This window comes from Solenopsis invicta, chromosome 3, assembly GCF_016802725.1.
Source record: "Solenopsis invicta isolate M01_SB chromosome 3, UNIL_Sinv_3.0, whole genome shotgun sequence".
NCBI classification, from domain to species: domain Eukaryota; kingdom Metazoa; phylum Arthropoda; class Insecta; order Hymenoptera; family Formicidae; genus Solenopsis; species Solenopsis invicta.
The window spans coordinates 22,710,058-22,731,766 of NC_052666.1; the positions used below are offsets into that span (position 1 = coordinate 22,710,058).

The following is a 21,709-nucleotide window of genomic DNA, read 5'->3' on the forward strand; positions in this document are numbered from 1 at the left end:
TTTCGCATTGATTCTATGAGATTACACTGTCCACGTAAATAATCATTTTTTAGTTGTTTGCTATTTAAATTAGTATCTGACGGAGACATTTGACTTTTCTGGGTATAGATAGTTCATTTAAAGGGAAAACCTAGTGTAAAATTGATTTTTTTTCACGTTTTCTGTTTTTTGCTGAAATTGTTAGGAAATTATCTCAAAAATATGAAAAAAAATATTAGAAAGTTATAAGAGACTTCCTTTTCTGTTAAATCTATGTAGACGGAATCTTGAAATGTACTTCTGTTCAAGACGTACTTAATACATACTTCTATTGCGCATGTAGTGTAAGAAATATCTCTGTAATTTGTCAAATATCTTGGCTGTGAACCAAGATTTATTGGATATATACTTAATGGCTGGTCTCTTTTTATTGACAAAAAAAGAATTATTATAAAATTTTTGTTAATTACAAAAATCGAGCTAAGAAATTGATGTAGTATTAAGAAAATAAATATAATTAGTTAAGAAGTAATATTAACTGTAAAATTCTAAAATATATTTTATAAGTAAAAAAACTTATAGATAAAATATAAAATTTTAATTATATTATATCAGAATGTACAATTATATATAATTAATTTGATTCTAAGTGTACATATCTTTTTTATCTTTACATTAGCATTTTTATAAAATTCATTCCTTTAAGAAATATTTTTCACGATATATGTTAATATATGTATTCTAATATTTCATTTTCTTCTTTCTTATAGCTTGCGTATAAATTCACAATATTTTATAAATGAATTTAAAATATAATCCGTAACACATATAAAATATTTGTGATTTTGCATATTGTTATTTGTGACATAAAATTTGTACACATAAAGTTAATAAAAATGCCATTTTTTTATATTATTTAAAAAATTTTATTATTATTATTTAAAATATTTTCTTAATTTTTATTTTAAAATATATGCATTAATGAGAAACGCAACGATGTTTTCACGCCTTAATTAGATTTAAATCAATGCGTACAAATATTTTTAATACTTTAATTTCAAAATTAACGTAATATTTTTATAGATTTTTATTAACATTTCTCTAATATATAGTGGAATAAGCAAGTTTACTTACATATTTAAGAATTTCTCTTCTTTAAATAAATAAAAAGAATAATTCTCGTTTGCAAAAATCCTTAACTAACAATAAGAACAACACTTGAAAAGGAAAGCAGCAATGCTTTCTTTCTTATCTTTTACTTTTGCGTAGTATTTCTTCTTTTTATATTACGCTTTTATTTCTTGTTACACGGCGTCGCTTTCACGTAAAATATAATATATATATCTGATAAAAAATTATTACATTTGACGTTGCTGTGTGTCCGCAATCACTTTGTTGCTACTATCCTGATAAGAGAGGAGCGGCATTTTCGTTTCGCGTCTCTTCAAGTTGTTTTGTTGATTTGTCAAACCCTCAGATCTGTAATTTTCGAAAATATCGATAATTAGGATTGTTTTATGCAAGATATCAAGACCGGTTTTATTTTTCCGATCATGGAAAAAGAAATTTGTTAAAACAACTAAAAACTTCACTGATTCAAGAAATTCGTAACGGATAGCCAGTTTTTAAAAGAAAGTTCTATAGCTGCATAAAATTAGCAATTATAACTAATCATATTTGTTATAATTACAAATTTGTTAATATAGGTAAGTAACTTTCTACGAAAATTAACTGAATATGTGGATTAAATTTTTTAACAAAACCTACTAGTTAAAATGATACTTTTATAAGGAGAAAACGTGTTACATTAGTAATTTTTATTGCAGCAAAGAATAAGTTGTTCTAACGATTCATTCAGTGATTCATATTTATTATTATTTCCTTCTTTGAATTTAAATTTCCTTAATTACAGATATTGAACGCGTGTAGCAAGCTATAGCTTTGTTGAATCACTTAATCTATTTTTTTGTGATTAGAACGTTAAGTTTTTTTTTTAATTACAGAACTCGGCGTTTAATCGTGCAAAAAGTTTATCGCGTTGCGACACAATCTTGCAGTGTTCATGTATGTAAAATGCAAAATTGTGTTTAAAACATTTGTGCCCAAAGGCTTGTAATCTTTGGCCGTTCTAATTTAGCGCCTTTCCTCTCCCCCAGTGAATAAACAGTAAATAATTAAGTTGCGTTTTTAATATTTATTAAACTACTAAAATTTATTTAGGCATAAAAATAAATAATGAAAAAGATAAAACATTTTTTTTTCTAAAAAGTGCTCCTGACACTTCAATGCTATAGAGGCTCCAGCCTCAAAAGCCCATAGGTAAACGCTTGAACTGGTTCACCATAACTCGCGTGCTGCGAGTCACATTGGAGCAAACGCGAACGGGATTTCACGAGATATGGTACACATCGAATCGGTCTCGTAAATTCTATTCACCTATGAGAAGAACCATGCCTCTGCCGTTGTTTCTTTGGCCAAAGATGAAACGCGCCATATATCAAGGGATTTACCAAGCTGTTGCTCATTCCGAAGAAAAATATTTCGCTCTGTAGCTCCTCGCTGAGCTGAAAAGGCATTTATTTGTTATTTCGTTATCATTAGCTTATGAGCGATGTTGGCTTTTTCACCCGTATTATTGAGATAAGAAAATTATATACTAACGCGATCATCCGGATTCATGAACAAGAGAATTATCATCATCGTGTAATACGGTGTCCACCAGATCAGAAATGCTGCTACTATGACGATGCTGATGCGTAGAGATTTCGTTTTCGCCCGGTTCATCAGTTTTCTCCTATTTAAGTCGCTATTTCTATATGTCTTCATTTGTTCTGTTTTGAAAGTTTTCTGACCTCCTAGAATAAAAGATTTTCTTAGATATGTACAATCACTACTGTAATGATCATAATTGAATTAGGTATTTTCGAGTCACTTTTTCAATTCTGTTAAACTATTTTCATATTAGTGCAGATTTAATGCTCATAAAATTTAGAGTGCCCAATATGAGTTTTGTAATATTTTCAAAAAATAATAAAGTATGGTTCTTGCAATGGAATATGCGCGATTCATTAATTCTATAGTAATTTTTTGATAATATATAATTTTATATATTCGATAACATATGTACTAAAAGAAACTTTTTTTTAATGAAAAAATACGTTTTCTTAAAACCATATATTTTAATTCAAACATTTTTTTGTTCTATTCCTCCCTCCTGTATACGATTTTACAAGATTATTGAAAAGTAAGATTAAATCGCACATAATTCCATACAATTTTGTGTGAAATAAATAAAATACTTACGAGAGATAGTGAGCACCGTGGATACGTATGTGGTGATTAATATTGCTAATGGCAGGATGAACATGAAGAATAGGCTGAAACCTCCGTAGAGCTGTTCCTGCCAGGGCTCGGTGTAAACACCGTGTGTCACGCATTGCGTAAATTCCTCGATAAATGGACCTTGCGCAACATGAAATACCGCAATCTGAGAAAATAAATAAGAGAAAATACATAAATATGCAAGACATTAATATTAAGTAATGGCTGAAATAATGACAGTGTATGTTGATTAAGCACAGTCTATAAGATGCGAGAGGGAATATGTTGTAGAATTCGCGGAAGTTCAAAGATTTGTGCGTAAAGATGTGACACAAATAAATTAGTTGGGTAATAAAATACGTAAGGTGTCTTACAAAAAGATATTTATAAAGTACTCGTTTAACAGGTTTTCTTCTCATATTACTTTAAATGAAAGATTAAAATAAACACGGGCTGCTGGGCAATATGCATGTTCGCAGTTTGATTATTCTTATCAAGTTTAAAGCTAAATAATTCGAAAAATTCAACTGTAATGATTTATTCTAAATGTTTATACATTTTTATTTAAGTATATATATACATGTATAATTATATATTTATGTATTTTATATACGACGTTAGAATTTTATTATATTTTTGTTTCCTGTACGTGTCATTCCGGTCTATTGTCCTGCAACACTCTTTAGGTGCCCGGATCTGTAACTATCTTTTATGAGATTCATTATTTCATATATGGAAAAAACAATTTTACTGTAGTATCTAAAAATTTAACTAGATATAAATTAGAAAATAACTTTATGTTTTATACTATGAAAATAATTATATGAGAGATTCAAGCATAATGATGTTGATGCAAAAAGTTTTGACAGTCTAGCAATCAGCTTAAACGTCCAATATAAATTTTTTAATGATTTAACATAATTATTTCAGATCTATATTTCCACAAAAATTGTCTTTTTTGCATAACCAAATAAGTTGGAATTTTAATCGGTCTACGTATCCACACGACTGCGCATTTTAAAAGTACCCACATGGATTTGAAGGCATCAGAATGAATATGTAAATACTTGTGTGTGTGTATCAAACCGATACATAAAACTACTATACGTCTATTTGGTCCAAAACCGTGATTATTGTTAATTTATTGAATGTTTCATTGAATTTTACTATTTTAACACTGAAGATGGTCTAATATATGGCCGAAATGTTTGTTAAATTTAATATTGTAAATTGCTGTGTGGAATTAACAAAAGTCCATTATTAAAGTCGAAAATGTAACAACAAATTTGTAAAAATCAAAATTTGTAACAGCAATCATCATTCAGTGAGACTCGCACTGTGTTGTGCATAAAGTTATTTATAAATTTATCATATTTTATCTAAATATTTATTATATTTCATTTAAATATTTATTCTGAATCAAAGGAACTGTACCTTTCATAAATTTTATATGAAAACAATATAAACGTTAAATGCAAACGTAAACTTAAATATAAAACTTACTCCACTCATTTATGTTATATTAACAAATGTTTTTTTTAACAACAAATGTATGTATTATTTTGTGCTCAAAAAATGTGCGAAGGTAAATACATATAAAAGGAACAGAGCGCTAATATCATTTTCGACGCTCATTTGTATATGTTTGTTTATCGATTCGATCTTTTAAACCGAAGACCACCGAAGGCGCGACCGCATTTGACGGATCAGTTGATTCCAAATTCGCCGTGTAAGGCCTTTTCCCGGTAAAGCCAGGAAATTCCGAAAAACGGAAGATGGAATAAAGATTATCGCTGCCGCGAAAAGAATTCTCATAGAACGGCGCATTAATTAAACGGGCCGTTTGTCTCTCGGCTTGTCAAGAGATATACGTTTGTCATCAATCTCCGCGGCACGGACCGCGGTTTCTTCTATCGTGACGACAGCATTGTTCCTTGGCCTGCGATAGTTCCGTGAGCTTCGTTCTCTTCGATCCTACCGCGTCGGGTAATCTTGACGAGGAAACAGGGACCGATCTCGAAGATTCAAGACATTGCACTCACCGTTCGGTCGATGCATCTGACACTTCATTAAATCGTGAGCTTTTATTTAAAATCAGTCTCTTTCCTCGAGGAGACGAAGTCTAGCCTAACAGGCTCAACCAAATTGCAACGTCTATATCGTGCCCGCTACAATTCTGTCATTACTTATTTTATAGGTATAAAAAAAAACAAACAAAAAAGTTATTAAAAACATTACTAATTCAGCAGATCTAATAAACAAGCAGTCAATGTTCTATATTTAAGTTGAATATAATTAAGAATTACTAATCATATTTGTTATAATAGCCAGTATTGTATTTATTATAATAGCCAGTATTTAAATAACTTAAAATTGTCTAGACAAAATAAATTACATGTAAATGTATCTTAGATATGATAAAAATAATTGAAAATTTATCTAAGTAAAGATATAATTGTATTGTTTTATCTAAATAATTTTAAGAAAATATTGTTGTTGAGCAAAATAATGCAGGATATTTAAAACAATATATTCATATTTTATAAATTTTAATTTATTTAAAAGCAAGAATTCTTCAAATAATTCAATTTGATAACAAAATTTTTTTTTATTTGGATCGATAGGCAAATAAAATTTAAAGTTGAAAAATATAGAGAGAATATATGAATAACTTGTATAATGGCTGGCAAAGTTTGTAATTGTAAAAGTTTTTATTTGGTTAAACTTATAATTATGAGATAATGTTTACGTTATTTTCTGATCTCTATAATCTGTTGTTATTACTTAAAAAAATTTTTTTGTTAGGATAAACGGTAACTTCCACGTTGAAATGCTAAATATAATACTTTATACTCGTTCACATTATCTTATATAATCGATTTGTATCGCATTCTAGACATTCAATATAAATAATTACCTACTAATTATGTTGATAAAAAATTTAATTGACACGTTAAAAGAGCTATTATTGATGTTTCTTTCACACGAAAGAAACGTATGTTTTCAGTGTGTATATTTACAGTGAGGAAGATAAGAAAACCAGAATGGGTAACAAAGATCATATTTATTTCTTTTATTTAAAGATTATATATGTATATAAGATTATATACATATAATGACAAAGATATATATTGCAATAATCTAGATAAATATATGTCCATTTTTTCATCTAATTATTTAGATAATTTTTTATAGATAACTGAAAACATTAATAATAGCATAACAAATGTTAAAACAAAAAGACAATTTTCTGCGAAAATCAGTCAAACATATTAAATTTATTAACAAAACATATCAAATATGATAGTACATATTTTTGCTACTGTAATGAAGAATATTCATTACATTAGTAATTTTCATAGTAATAAAAAATTTATTCAATGATTATACTAATAATTGCTTTGAGACATATAATTTCTTAGATCATCTAGCAAATTTTTTTATAGCTGTTGAACTCATGCAACAAGCTGTTGCTTTGCTGAATCATCCGATTTATTTTTCTTGTGATACAATATACGTGTACTGATCTTAGTTACCTATCCTGTTTTTCTTATTTTCTTCATTAGAGACACAATGGAGACTTGTTTCTTTTGTGTAAAAGAGACATCAATAATAACTTGTGTCAATTAAAACTCTTATCAGTATAATTACTTTATATATATTGAATGTCCAGAACGTAATACAAATCGATTCTGAATTATTTAAGAGTTCTTTGATTAAGTTGCAAAAAAGCGTATAAGAATTTTGTCAATTTTGTCAATTCAGAATCTCATCGTGACCATCATGGTGCATTTGACCGCGAAGATATTTGGTTTAGTGATCTCTGCGATTAAAAATCTTCGCGAGCTCAAAGGATCTACGTCACGAGAAATTCTTTACTACATTTCATCGGTTTACAAGATCCCGTATACTGTGGCACGACGTCAGGTTTATATCAATAATATTTTTTGTTCTCTCTTTTTTAGTTATAAAATAAAGTAATATATGAGTAAATTATAATTAATTAAAAATTATTTAAATTCGAAATTAACTATTCTTTAATCTCAATCAGGAATATTATTTATTTATATCTATTTTTTATTTTTAATATGTAACTGTTTATTCGATAACTTAAATATTAATACAAATCATCCGAGTCAAAAATTAAGATAGTGATACAGATTACATGTATAATTGATTATTAAAAAAAATTTTTAACTATTCCGTACAGCGTGTATTACGTTGTAAACAATACAGCGCATAATTTTTCCTAGTGTGTATTAAAATGAATAAATTTTTTCCGCATATCATTCACATTATTCATTGTGACATCGACTGACAACGAATTAAGTTTTGGAATTTTTTTGCCGCGATTCCTGTTTCTGCGTTACTCATTTAGTACTGCATAATTTAAACTAAGAGTGTCTCAACGAAATTTTCCGACGAAAGTGTACGTTTTTCTTGATAATTTAATTCTACAGTAATTTATTAGTTTGTTAATTAAGAAGAAAATTTATTGCGTATTTTTTGAGTCCAGTTTGCCAACTACTCTATTACGACTTAGCTATGCAACATTCCTGCAGTCATTCATGATTACTATCTTACAGTTTATGAATCTGTGTTTTGTCATTATTTAAATCGTCTAACATTATTTATGATTTTTAATTGTATATAAATAGAACAAGAAGACAAGGCGTTCATTAATGAATGAATTGTCTAGCTGTAAAGTGCTTTTTATTATTTTCTCTCTTCTTTCTTTTCTTTGTTTTATATATTTTTTAGTAAGTATCACACACGCACACGCACACGCACACGCACACGTACACGCACGCACGCACACACACACAATCAGAATTTTTATTTGATATACGAATATAATATATTATATATATAATATATGTTGACAGCAAACAAAGTGTAGAGTTTAAAAAATTTTTTTCTAAGTTTGAACTCTAAATTAATTAATTCGTAAAAAATTCCTGTGCAATGTTGCAAAAGTCATTTATGCAAGACTGTCTTTTAATAAATAATAAAAAATATGGAAAGAATTATATACATGTTTCTGAAGACGTTTGTTATTGCAGATACAGAATGTTTTAAAGCGCGGAGTCACTTGCGGCATCCTAAGGAAGACAGACGGTCACTACAGCCTGCCGACTGATAATGAAGTTGCACGGCAGGAGGTGGCTGTTCAGGAGATCGGCCTGCTGGATTTGTACTGCCAGCGGAAGGTTCATCGATCGAGGGGTGGCAGGTCACGTCGTAATAGAGGTGCTAGGCGCAGTTGAAGGGTCACCTGCAGGTGCAATAGCAGAGGCGCGCAACAAAGGTCTCGAGGATGCGGGTCAAGGTCTTGCAGAAGAAGAAGAAAGGGAAGATGCGGTGGCTTTGGACCGTGTACACGACGGGACGACGGGGCCTAGAATCGAACCTATTCTGAACGCTAACAAATTGACTGACAGGTCGACTGGATTGAACCGAACTACGTTAGAAGTGATTGGCAGCATTGAGGGAATCAATCGCTCAAACATACCTTCCGAACAATGGAATCGCAGCATACCATTATCATGTTAATCGTGCTCTCTAAATCGGTGTATTATTCATTCAAATGAATAGATTTGATTTCAGTGCTATACTTATAATTATATCAGCGATACATGTATTGATTTCTCACAATGATAGTACACTAATTTCGATTTCAAGAGAATACCGCCTCTCTTAATCGAAATCACTGAAAGTAAATAGTCACTGATAATCACAGTTATAAATATAGCATTGAAAATCGATAAGATTTCACTAATGTAAATTTATAGAGTGGAAATATTAGTGGTATCGTCCCTTGGAATTCCCAAATTTTGTAACACGATTTTATTTTTATAGACAACAAACTTGAATCGTTTTGAGAAATATATGTTTCGCGAATGTTTGTTTCTATTCCCATTTGAATCTTTTCTGCAAGTCTTTCCATGCGTACTAATTGTTTTAGATACAGATGAATATATACATTTAAAAAAAATGGTATTTTATTTGTATAGATAAATGTTATATTTGCATTTTTAACTGCTGTATCTTTTTATTGCTACATAAAATATATAAAAAGAGAAATTACAAAATGACTTTATGATTTAATGTATGTTTTATACAAAATTTATTGTATTATATTATTGTTTTAAAATCAGTTTGAAAGTATATTCATATTTATATTAGGTAATCAGGGATTCTTGCGAATGCTGTGTAATGTAATTGGCAATGATTGCTAAGTAAAAAATTTTTCTGTGTACTTGTGTTTTTCCTGCTGCATCTTTGTTACATAAAATATATTAAAATAAAAATAAAAAATTTTGTAACTTAACTTGCTGTACTGCAATTATTACATTAAAAATGTATAAATAGATGCAATATCAAATTATTAAAAGGTATTTTAGCCTAGAGCTCAAAAAGTTTTCTTATTTATGGACATTTTTTTAAATGAACGATTGCACATATTTTTCTATAAACAATTACTTGTACATAGTTAACAAATATTTATTATTATCTAATTTGTATTGCTTTATAAATTTATTAATTTTTACGTTATTTAAATTAAAAAAAATTTTTTTATATATTTTTTTAATCGACACACAATTTCTCAAAAACTATACTGATACTACCGACTTCAACTTTTGCATATATGTAAAATACATATCTGTTTATCATATGGATAACATTACAAATTAATTATTTGTTTATATATGTTAAATTTGTTAAATTTTGTTAAAAAATCGATTTGTTCTTTACAACCGATTTAATAATTAGTAATAATTTTTATTTATCCTAATTTTTTATTGTAGTTTATTTAACAATATAAAAGTTTGATACTAAATCTGTACAAGTAGACGTATAAAAGCATAAAAGAATATGTGTAACATTTTCTTTGAAAGAATTCCCAAAAGTAGGCCACTTTTTGTACTGTAAACTAGAATACTCTTAAGAATTTTCGTCCCTTAAGAATGCTGTGTCATTTAATTGCCAGCTGTCAATAAGTAGGAAATGCATTCTTCGTATGTATTATACTTTCTATGAACTTCTAGAAAGAACGTCAATATCTCATGCGCAGGCTGAAAGGTTTCCATGAACACATGTTGCGGAGTTACAAAGTGCTGATTAAAGATGAAATAACTTCACAAAATACGTTTATGAAACGTTTTCTCCAGCAACGACTTATTTTTTGCAAAATATTAATTCTTTATCTGGAGCATCACGTACATGCACTTTGTGGGGCTTACAAGACTGTGCTCTGCATACTAATGATGCATATGATGCAAACGAGATAGGATATATATTATATGTGTTGTGTTATGTTCTTGCGGTATTTTTTTTATTTTTCCAAGGAGTTACGATCAGGGGTGCATTATATAAATCAAATTGTTTTCTTATTTATCATAATTAATGCGCAATTTGCGTTTGCTTCCCGGAAGCTGGATGTAAATCAGAATATCTCTGATTTGTTATTGCTCTCCTTGGAAAATTCTCCTGTTATTTCCGTTCCGTAAAACTTATAATGAACATTTACATATATTACGTAGCGTTTTACACGTTAGCGCAGTTTGTAACTTTTAATGCAATTACAACTAAGAAATTTTTCAACGAAAACTTAAGCCTCACTTATCGGTTAAAATAAGCTACGTTTGTTTTAATAATTGATTACAATATTGCGTGATATTAATAAATGACATTGCAGTTATTAATCGTAAAAAAGTAAATCGTCGCATTTTGATAGAGTTTTTTATTGGTACAATTATACCGCAATTATAATATTAATAACAAAAACAATAGACATTTGCTTAATTAGTTTTTATACGACATTATTATGAAAATATCTTCCGTTTGCGATATATGGTAATGAACATAAGCCTGCTTGAAAAATTACATTGATCCTTCTTTCAGTTGAAATAGATTTGACAAGAAATTTATAAATTTATATTTTGGGTATATAAAAAATATAAAAAGAATTTTTATTTTTGAATTAAGGATTGATCAAAATATGTTATTATATTGGATTAACTTAGATTATATTAGATTAAATTTTTTCTTTATTTTTTTTATCTCCTGTAAATTTTTTTGTCTAAAAATAATAAATAATATATACTTAATTCTTTGTTCTTTGAGTAATAACTCAAAACAAAAACTTGTTTGTTACTAATTTCTAGCTTTTATTATCTCTGATATTTATTCTGGAATCTTTAACCGCGAAATCGTATAATCACTTTAGATTAAATCACTACTACTAATGCCATTAAACCTTAACTTTTTGTTCTTGTTTCAAATTATGTAAAGAGTTAAATAACACAGGCGCTTGATGGAAAATTTTTAAATTAATATTTTCAGTTTTTATGCAAAACTGATTGATTGGTGAATGCACATTTTCCTAGTAATTAACTGCTTTGATGACCCGGAATTAAATAACTGCTATTTAATATTCTAGCGAGAACTATTCATTCGAGTCGGCAATATAATTTTCTGTTGTAAATTACTGTCAGGCAAAAAGTTGATCTTCGAGAAAATCAACACATATGACATTTTAATGATTAATTGCATCTTCTTGAAAACGTTTTTATAACATGTTGAAATAACAGATTAACGATGTAATAATTAAAAAAATGAAAAAATAAATCTTTAGTTTATATGTAAGATCTGAGATAAAGAATATATACATCAAGACAAGTATACACATTATACTTTATATTTATATTATACTTTGTAAGCATGCATACTTTGGATATATAATAGTATAATTTTTCATAAATTAGCTTCATAAATTAAGTTTTGAACTGCGTATTTTACATTATTTTTTTCTGGACAGTGTTTCTGTAATAAGGTTTGTGTAAAAATTAATGACGGAATAATATGAAATTTAATATATTTCTTGGATTTCAAAAAATATAAAAGAATAGATCAGAAAGTATTGTAAAGCTTATGAAAGTCTAATGTAATTATTTTATGTTACGACAATGTTATTTGTAATGCACTGTGCGCGAAATAGTCTAAGAGTTTGTGTGACATCTTATGATAAAAAATTTTAGAGGTAACTGAAGAATATACATGCATGTATCTAATAAAATAAAAATTCAAGATATGAAAGTATAATTTTAATCTTTTCAAAAGAATATATAAATTATGAATACGTAACAATTTGCGTGCATGATGTATATCATTAAAATGCTTTTACTATGATATATAAAATGCAACGAATGCAACTTATAAAATTTAATGAGAGAATGATATTGTCTTGCTTCACAAATGACATAACTAAACAAATTAAGTTTTTTGAAAAACAAAAAAAGTTATCTTTTTTACTCAGAAAGTTAGTAACTATAAAAATTATTTACAGAATAATGTTTGCTTAATTTATTTATGATAATACTTCAAAAATCAAATTCTTTGATTGTGTTACTTTTGAAGAAAAGGTGGGATACACAAAGTGTTTTAAAACTCACGAATCAAAATATTAATAAATATCAATATCAAATTAATATATCAATAAAGTAAACTGGTAGGTTAAATAGTTATTTGTTTTTATTTTAAATAAATAGTAGATTTTTTGAACTATAAGAATTTAAAGCAATTACAAACTAGATAACTGCATGTTTACGAATGGTGAATGTAGAGTATTGGTGACCTGACATATGACAGATGATCGTCTAAACGTAATCTTTGATTGATTAGCTTCAAGCCTAATAAATTAACACTTAAAATAAAAATTTACGAATAATTAATTCACTTAATTTTTCGGGAACTTTTTTGCTTTAGTACTTTGATTCGTAAATTTTGGAAACCCTTCTATGTACATATGTCTGTAAGTAAAACAAAATCTTACCTGTGGAGTGGCAAGCACAAGAGCCAGCAGCCAAGTGAAAGCGACGTATCGCGAGCACTTCTTAGACGAATTGAGGCCCTTCATGGGATATCGCACCGCGATAAATCGGTCGACGCCGATCAGCACAAGCACAAAAGTACTAAGATATAGGCTAAATAATTGTAGGAACTTGAAGCATTTGCACGCGGCATTGCCCCACAACCACGCAACGTTGTAACTCCAGATCGCCTCGCCGGTGAGGCAGAAGACAGTGACCAGCAGATCGGCCACCGACAGGTGCAGGATCAGGGTGTAGACCGTCGAGCAGCCAATTCGTTTGCGACGGTTTTTCGTAATTGAGTATATTGTTGCCAAGTTGCCGACTAGGCTTAGAACCGACATAACTGTCAATACGATGACTCTGAGATATATCGCCCTGGTCAGCTGAGGCGCATGTTCCAGACACGTGAGGTTGGTATTCCACTCATATCCGGTTGATCGTTCAGCGAACACATCGCGGTCGATGAAGCCGGTAAGATTCTCGCAGGGAATCAAAAAAGGAAGCGAAAGATTGGTGACGCTCAACGAGTCGGTGCTGTTGCTGCTGCTGATCGTCGATGGCTTCATGGTTCTCGGCGTGTGCCGCGCATGGGCGTTTATCTGGGCAATGTTTCCGGTTCATCAAAGATTCGATGTCTACGGTCAAACTCCTCTGTTCTCCAGAATCGCATTATTTTAAGAGGTGAGATATGCATGTGGGGGTACTCAAAGTGGGAAGGGGCTCAGGAGTCTCAAGAGTCTCACCGGTTCTCGCCTTCCTTTTTTTTTACTCTCCATTCGCTCGATTCTTATTTTTGTGCGATTGATCGCTTTATTATTCAGAAGATGGGGAGAGGAAAGATGAGAAATTACTGTCTCGCGCGGTGGGTAGCTGCTGCTTGGTCTAATGGAGACTCAACAACTCAAACAATTAGAGGAAGATGCCTGAGGGATATTCCAGAAGAGTTGCATAACAAACGCTGCATAACTAAACTCAAATGTCCATGCTAAAGATGTGAAGGATTTCGTACTTAGATGGCTTGTTATTATATTTGACGTTCAGATACTCTGAGTTTCGGGATATTCGACCTGTCAGTCACAATGAAAATTGATTAACTCGAGAGTTTTAATTCCGATTATTTTCTGACAAAATTACAAGTCTTTTTTATCAACGATCTCTATAGTCATTAATAGATATTAATCCAGTATTTTAATCTTAGATTATGCATAAGTTTTTTTTTACAAGAACGTGAATTGATTACGAAAGAAAAACCAGTCCTTGAATAGTCTTGCATATCAATTGTGTATCGTTTGTAAGAAATCTAAATCTAAACAATTTGTCCATTAATTGACCGCAATATTTTTCTTATAGATACAATATCATGGAATATTCAAAAAATTCCATTGGAAAATAACTTGTTTTTGCTTATATATTTTATATCTCTCTTTATTTAAATGCGTATCAATTTTTTCTTTTAAAAAACAAAAATGTAAAACAATTAACGACGTAGTTTTTAAATTATGTAACTTTACTTTTGCAAATATTGTCAGAATATTTAATGTAGAGTCTGAATATTTAAATAACTGCAGTTGTTATGATCATTAACAAGATATTTATGGAAAAAATCATTTTACTATCGTATCAAAAAATCTAAAAACAGATCAGAAAATAAATTTGTGTTTGACTATCAAAATTCTTATGTAAGACATTCAAGCATGATCATACTGCTGCAAAAAGTTTCGACTAGCAACCAGCTTAAATGTAAAATGTAAATTTTTTAATAATTCAACGTAATTATTTTCAGATTTATTCTTCAGCAAAATTGTTCCTTTCGTGTATTATTAAGAATAATTTTGTCGAGAGACTCACAGATTTTTCTTGATGAAATTTGCGTCGCGTAGCATAACTTTATTGTGCATGAACCACGTAATAAATTTTTTCTCTCTAGACACTATAAATTTCGTTGATAAAGCATTATTCATTATTTGCACCTTGTCGATTTTTTAAAAGATGTACTTGAACATGATTTATTGGCATCAACCGTTTATCTTAAAGTTAATCGTCTTCTAAAAGATTCTATTTTATCTTTACACCGTAAGAAAAATCGTTTTTAAAAAATTATTTAAATCGCGCGTGTACATAACAATGTTTTTAAAAATGATACACTTTTTCTCATTCTATTTTTCAATTCCTTTAATTATTTAGCACTTTTAAGAGTTTAATATGCACTTGCGTCGCGCTAAGTGAAAGAGATGACTCGTGTACTTTGCAAAAATAGTGCAACACGACGGTGACGGCTGTGCCCCGAGAGTTTCTGCGGAATTACACGTTACCTTATGCGCACGCAAACGTACTAACAACTCATTCGCACTGCGTAAACTCGACTGATCGATGGAAAATTAGTGTGACGCTCTAGTAGCTACCTCGCTCGCTTCACCGCGGCAATCTTCCCTCGTCACCTTGATCTTTTCATCCGCGTCTGTCACGCATTTCATTTGGCGTTCGACTTCATCATTTGCAATCTAAATTGGACACTTATTAACGAATTCATCCTAGCGTGGATTCATCCACGTGGATTTGTTGATTTGAATTAATGATATCATTGCAAACAGCTAACACGATATAAAAAGAGCGTGGGAAGATTTACAGGTAAGTGGGAAAAAAGGGAATGTTTTCTTAACGTTTACGTTATTTGATAACACGATTTCAGCATTAGACATATGTAACAGCTGTCCTTATTTTTTCGACGAGGAAGATGTACACTATTTTAGGACGTTATTGTAAAATGAGGTAATCGTGCACAGTTATTTCCTCACTCTTCTGAGTTTTCTGAGTATAAATGTGTTAATACAGTTTTTTTTCTCGAGCACGGTGAACCTTTGATCGATGTAGTTTCTCGTTTCAACGCTGTACGTTACCTTGGAAGTCCACGTGTATACGTTTTAAATTCTTAGAAAGAGGCGATCGAATCACTGGATTTCAATGTAATAATCGAATTAGTAAACTGATTGAAGTGTCTTCCGGGATTGTATAATCATCTGAAAAGAAGAAAATAATTGTTGAACAAACAGTTAGACTTGAGAAATTTTATTAGGATTTATTTTTTCCCTTATTTTCGATATACTTTTCAAGCTTTCAACGTTGAGCGCATTAATTACATTTACACTTACAAGACATTACAGTTGAAGAAAGAAATTTAAAACAAACATTAGACGAGAAAGGTTAATATTCAGAGAAATATTCATTTTTCATCCACGTTTAAACTTAGTAACTTCTTATTCTGATGAATCGTAGGTTAAATATGCATTTCGAGCTTGGGCTATTATATGCGTTAGATATATGTGTTAGATCATGCCGATTTTGTTCACAAAAGTTTCGACAGTGCTAAAAGATTTATATAATTCAGAAGGAAGGAATGTTAATACTTTATCTTTACAGAAATTTTTTATTTTATTACTATCTTGAGAGTATAGCACATTCAAAATTTGATTTCTTACCTGAAGCGATTTCGATTTAAACGCGTAGAATATTAGCAGCTGCATCAAAGGAACGGTTTTATTTATGATATTAATAAATTTAGCTAGATACAGATCTAAAAATATTTTTTTGTTAGACTGTCAAAATAAATAAGACGATTAAGCTGGTTGCTAAAATATTAAAATCTTTTGTAGTATTCTGATCATGCTTGAGCATTCTATAATTATTTTAATAGTTCAATGAAAAATTATTTTATAAATTTTTAAATACTTTAGTAAAATCATTTGTTTCATGTGTTTTAAGGACAATTTTATTTCATTAATTCTGTTTGCACGCGATGAGAATTATTGTGTGCAATTAACGACAAAGGAATTAATCCTTCGATACTGACGTTAAAATCTATAACATAATTACTAATATTGAGTAGGTAAGATCTATTTTATGTATTTTAACTAAAAAGCACTAATTAATTTTAAGAAATCAAAATGACGTAAATAATATAAAAAAGAATTGTAAGACTAAACTTATTTTAATAATAATTGTAATTCAAGAGCTATAAATCACAATGAGTCCAATAGACCTACATTTTGGAAGGTCAAATTAATAATTAATATTAATTTACATAATTTATTGGCATAATTTATATCTACATTGCATATGTATTTTCACATGAAAAGAATGCTTAATTATGATGTTGCATAAAATTTTGACATTTTAGCAATCAGTTTTTTATTGAGCAATTTTCTATATAATTATTTCAATTGTTTGAAAAAATTATTTTCACAGATCTACATCTTTCTAAATTTTTAGCTACTTTAGCAAAGTTGTTCTTTCCGTGTATGAGCATCTTACAAATTTATATATATACGTAATGCGTACATACATACACATAATCATATTTAATTATATAAAATTATGTATAAACTATTATATAATTATATATTGATATATAAATATAATAATTCATTTATACATGTGATCTCTTGTAAACATGAATTATAAGATAAGATCTCTTATAATTCATATATAAATTATAAAATTATGTATGACATCTATCCTGTACATAATTTTTTTACATACTATATATCCAGATGATATTCCGCATATTTGAAAAACTTGGTACAAACTTAGTAAAAACTCTTGCATAAATATGTTTGAATCAGCTTCTCTCACCCTGTAGCTATTGCGAAAACTTTCCACTATCCGATATTTTCATCATTAAATATGGAATTTTTAATATGGTATTTTAAAAATATTCCATATTTTTAATGTCAAAATGTGATATATCACATTCTGTACCATATATACATGTAGTTTAACGATTTGTCTTGCGACATGTCACGTTTTAAATAATTTTTTATGTACTCTATTATGTGACATAATTTTAACTGGTATTATAGGATTTTTTGTTTTAAAAGCTATAAGAAATAACATCTATTTTTCTTCTTTACAAGCAAAAACAGGTTTTTTCTCAAGTTATTTCACATGCTTTCCGTATATGTAAAAATATAATTTATATATATATATATATATATGGACATTTAATATATAATTATTTATATATAATTATATATGAAAAATTTTTTACGTAGTAGGAAAATAGTACACTATACTTACATTCTCTATTTTACTTTTTTCAGCTTATTTAGTAGAACTAATATTCCAATAATAGGATAACCAGCACGTAGAGGAATGCGGATGAGCTTTTTCCGTCTCTAGTATAATTGGAGTACCCAAGTAATCTTATGGAATACAATAACGGATATTCAGCTAATAGTAGGTATTCTTAGTGAGAGGAAACTCATTGTGATTGCGGCGAGTGTTCTGTAAAACAATTTAATTTATATAAACAGTCGATCTCAATAGAGATTAGTTCCAATATGCAATCTTATTTACGCAAAACTCTGATTTCATGTATTTTTCTAAGTTTGCTCTTTTGTTAGATTTACGGTTCTTTTAGATTTTGGTAAAAGTATTATAGGTACCTTACGTTAGTTACTTATTTAGAATTGTTTATTTATTCTTTTTTATTAAATAATTAGATTAGATTACATTTATAAAATTATATAACAAAATCCAAAATAAAATTTCTAATGTTTTAACTAAATGTCATTAAATTAAAAAATACATAAAATTGATAATAATTTTAACCATTTTTATGAATTTCACGATTCTGTTTTTATTTGCTGTTCTTAATATTATTTTTATTTCATGATTATTCCATTCCTAGATTATTATTTTGTACTGAAAAAAACTTAGTAAATTTGAAATATTCATACTAGTTTATTATTCTTTATTCACTCATCCGAGAAAATATTTAATTTTACTTTTTTAATCTTTTTAATTGGATTTTATTAACTATTATTTTTCTTTATTTGCATATGCATTAAGTTTGATTAACTAATTATGTTCCAAAAACTTACTTCATGTTTATTTAATGAGATTAAACCGCTTGACTGTTTATTTAAAATTTTGATATATCAAATATGTATATAATATTTGTGCATGTAATAACATTTTTTCATTCTCAAATTTATATCCCGCATATTCCATATTTTGTGAGCAGATATATACCTAAGCCAATTAATTTTTTTTATACATAATATTTTTAGAATTTCTTGTATAAATTTTCCACTTGCACAAATTTTTTGAAGTTGTTAAAGTCAGTTTTATTATGTGTATATAATATTTTTAATCAAAAGGAAATATGATAAAATCTATAAATAAAAAGAATTTTAGACAAATAAAAAAAATGCCAGTGTCTAATTCTTTTGGTCAAAGCTATATATTCTACATTTAAGATCTGACTTTTATACTGATACACAAAATATTTGCAATAGAATCTTTATTACCTGAACAATGTTCTTCACCAAACATACGATTATCCATACGATATCATCGAAGAAACGGTACAAACCTACACTATATCTATGTCAGTTTGCACTGACGTGGGTGACATATGACTTTTGATTCCAGTATCAGCAGTCTGAATTTCACAAACGTAGAAATATCGACGAAATGTAAACGTCGCGTCGCGTCTTAACGCTAAAAAATAACATCCCCAGTATTTTGAAGCGATCTTTGTTGCTTTAAAAACAGGCCTTAGCTGGTATAAGGTACAGAATGATAGTGGCACCATTAAAATAGCTGCCTTAAGAAAAATATGAGAACTAGCAGCTCAGAAAATTCGAGAAAATGGAATAGAATAGGTGAGAAAATCTGTAAAATTTTGGTTTTAAGTTTTATTTTATTTCATTTGTGAAATATATTATAAAAAATAAATTAAATAAGAAATATATTTTTTTGATGTTAAAAAGTTTAGTAGATTAATAATAAAAAAATTAAATTTTTCAAACATTTTGTTCTTTGACCCACTCTGGATATAAGGCGATAATATAATTCTATAATATAATTCATATAATTAATTTAAATCTTCAAAAATAATTTCGATCAATTTGATATATAAACTTATAATTATATTGTATTTAATTGAGTTTTGATAAATAAAGTATTAAAAAATAATTCAAATTTATGAACTTGCTTATATCACGTGCATTTTCAGTTTTTTATAGTAAAACAAAATAAATGCAAGGGAACTGTGCATTCGGACAGGTATGTGTTAATAATGCGATGACATTTCATGAACTCTACAAGCCAACATGAATATAAATTTAATTTTTTACATATTAATACTTTTATAATACCTCGAAGTTCCTTGAAATCTATCAATGTCGACTGATGAAATATATTCCTTTCTGAGTAATGCAATTTTTTGAGAGAGAGAGAGAGAGAGAGAGAGAGAGAGAGAGAGAGAGAGAGAGAGAGAGAGAAATTAACATATTCACGTACAAATTCTTACACTTTTCTATCCATAATCTTTCACGTAAATATATATAATATAAATAAATACATATACTTGCTTGTTAATTTCCATATAATTTTGCTCAATAATGATTTAACATTTTCTTTGTGTATTACATGCTTATATATGTAAAAAAAGCTAAATCTTCTTTTAAACAAAATAGGCATTGGTACAAGAAAATGTTAGTATATGTTGCAAGAAAATTAACAACTTATAAAAAGTTATATTTTTTTAAGTTCTTTACAAAGCTTATCACCTTTTTTTTTTCACTTTTATTCTTGTTTCTTCGTGACAAAGACATATGACTAATTAGTTAATAAAAAAAAAACTAGATATAGAAATTAATATATTATATATACTTGATAAAAAAGATAAAGTCATGAAATTAATACAGCAAAATGTAAATATTTTATTTCATATTTGCATTTTGGTATTATCACTGATTTGTCAGAGTATGTTGTATTTTGCAAAAAAATTATTAAATAATATTTAATCTGATACGTTCAACTAAATATTGAGTTGGTTTAATTAATTTTTCATTGAAAAATTTTAATTAATTGACATGAATAAACTGTATCTTTTTTTGTACACCTAAATAATTATTGAATTAATTTAACGTTTTGTCGGACTAAATAATTTAATTTTTCAAGAAATTTTTTTCTTAGTGTATCATTTGCAATTACGTATTGTTGTACAATAATTTTTATTATGTTAATTTCAAGTTTAACGCAGAAATGACGTTTAATTAATTTGATATTTCATTAATTTTGGTTCATGTATTTCATGCATAACAATTAAAACCATCGTGGTAAAATGTTGTAAGCAAAATATGTCATATTTAATTTAATTTTAACTCAACTACTTTAATTGATAACTAGATGTATTATTGGAAAGGCGCAGTAATAATCGTTTTGCGTGTTATTTCCATTTTTGTTTCCGAGCATGTAAAAGAATGTGTCGCGTAACTCGATTTTTAAACCCGCTTTGAAGCTTTGCCTCTCCATCCGTTACCGCAATACATAAAACTTCGAGGACGTGAACTGAATCCCACAGTGACGTTATTATTCGCCGACGTCATTATGCAGCGTCTGTACCTCCCACAAGGATACCGATAGTGATACCGATAGTGATCGAGAAAAAGCGATAAATCAGGATTTTCACAAAGCTTTTCCGCCTTGCGACCGTCGTGTGTGACTTGCGACCGTCGTGTGTGATT

General features: G+C 28.6%; 2 protein-coding genes across 4 annotated transcripts; one reads left to right on the forward strand and one right to left on the reverse strand.

The window, feature by feature from the left end:
- Positions 1 to 881: 881 nt before the first annotated feature.
- Positions 882 to 16,172, reverse strand: LOC105194275 (gonadotropin-releasing hormone receptor). Of its 3 annotated transcripts, none has more exons than XM_011159127.3 (6): positions 15,488 to 16,172; positions 13,136 to 14,242; positions 3,283 to 3,466; positions 2,641 to 2,834; positions 2,416 to 2,543; positions 882 to 1,458 (listed from the first exon to the last, which is right to left on the reverse strand). In XM_011159127.3, exons 2-6 carry the CDS (start codon positions 13,739 to 13,741, stop codon positions 1,338 to 1,340), a joined length of 1,233 nt encoding a protein of 410 aa, XP_011157429.1. In that variant the 5' UTR covers positions 13,742 to 14,242; positions 15,488 to 16,172; the 3' UTR covers positions 882 to 1,337. The 3 variants fall into 3 exon arrangements, with proteins under 3 accessions (XP_011157429.1, XP_011157428.1, XP_011157427.1); XM_011159126.3 differs by having other exon boundaries at positions 15,146 to 16,172; XM_011159125.3 differs by having other exon boundaries at positions 15,024 to 16,172.
- Positions 6,978 to 9,264, forward strand: LOC105194274. The gene is made up of 2 exons (XM_011159124.2): positions 6,978 to 7,227; positions 8,364 to 9,264. Exons 1-2 carry the CDS (start codon positions 7,084 to 7,086, stop codon positions 8,565 to 8,567), a joined length of 348 nt encoding a protein of 115 aa, XP_011157426.2. The 5' UTR covers positions 6,978 to 7,083; the 3' UTR covers positions 8,568 to 9,264.
- Positions 16,173 to 21,709: the final 5,537 nt, after the last annotated feature.

Excerpts from the sequence above, each read along its gene's own strand:
- LOC105194274 (XM_011159124.2), top strand. The coding sequence starts at position 7,084 with ATGGTGCATTTGACCGCGAAGATATTTGGTTTAGTGATCTCTGCGATT. Across the intron at positions 7,228-8,363 it reads ATACTGTGGCACGACGTCAG|ATACAGAATGTTTTAAAGCG; the intron begins GTTTATATCAAT and ends TTGTTATTGCAG.
- LOC105194275 (XM_011159127.3), bottom strand. The coding sequence starts at position 13,741 with ATGAAGCCATCGACGATCAGCAGCAGCAACAGCACCGACTCGTTGAGC. Across the intron at positions 3,467-13,135 it reads TTGTGCTTGCCACTCCACAG|ATTGCGGTATTTCATGTTGC; the intron begins GTAAGATTTTGT and ends TTATTTTCTCAG. Across the intron at positions 2,544-2,640 it reads TCATGAATCCGGATGATCGC|CTCAGCGAGGAGCTACAGAG; the intron begins GTTAGTATATAA and ends ATGCCTTTTCAG.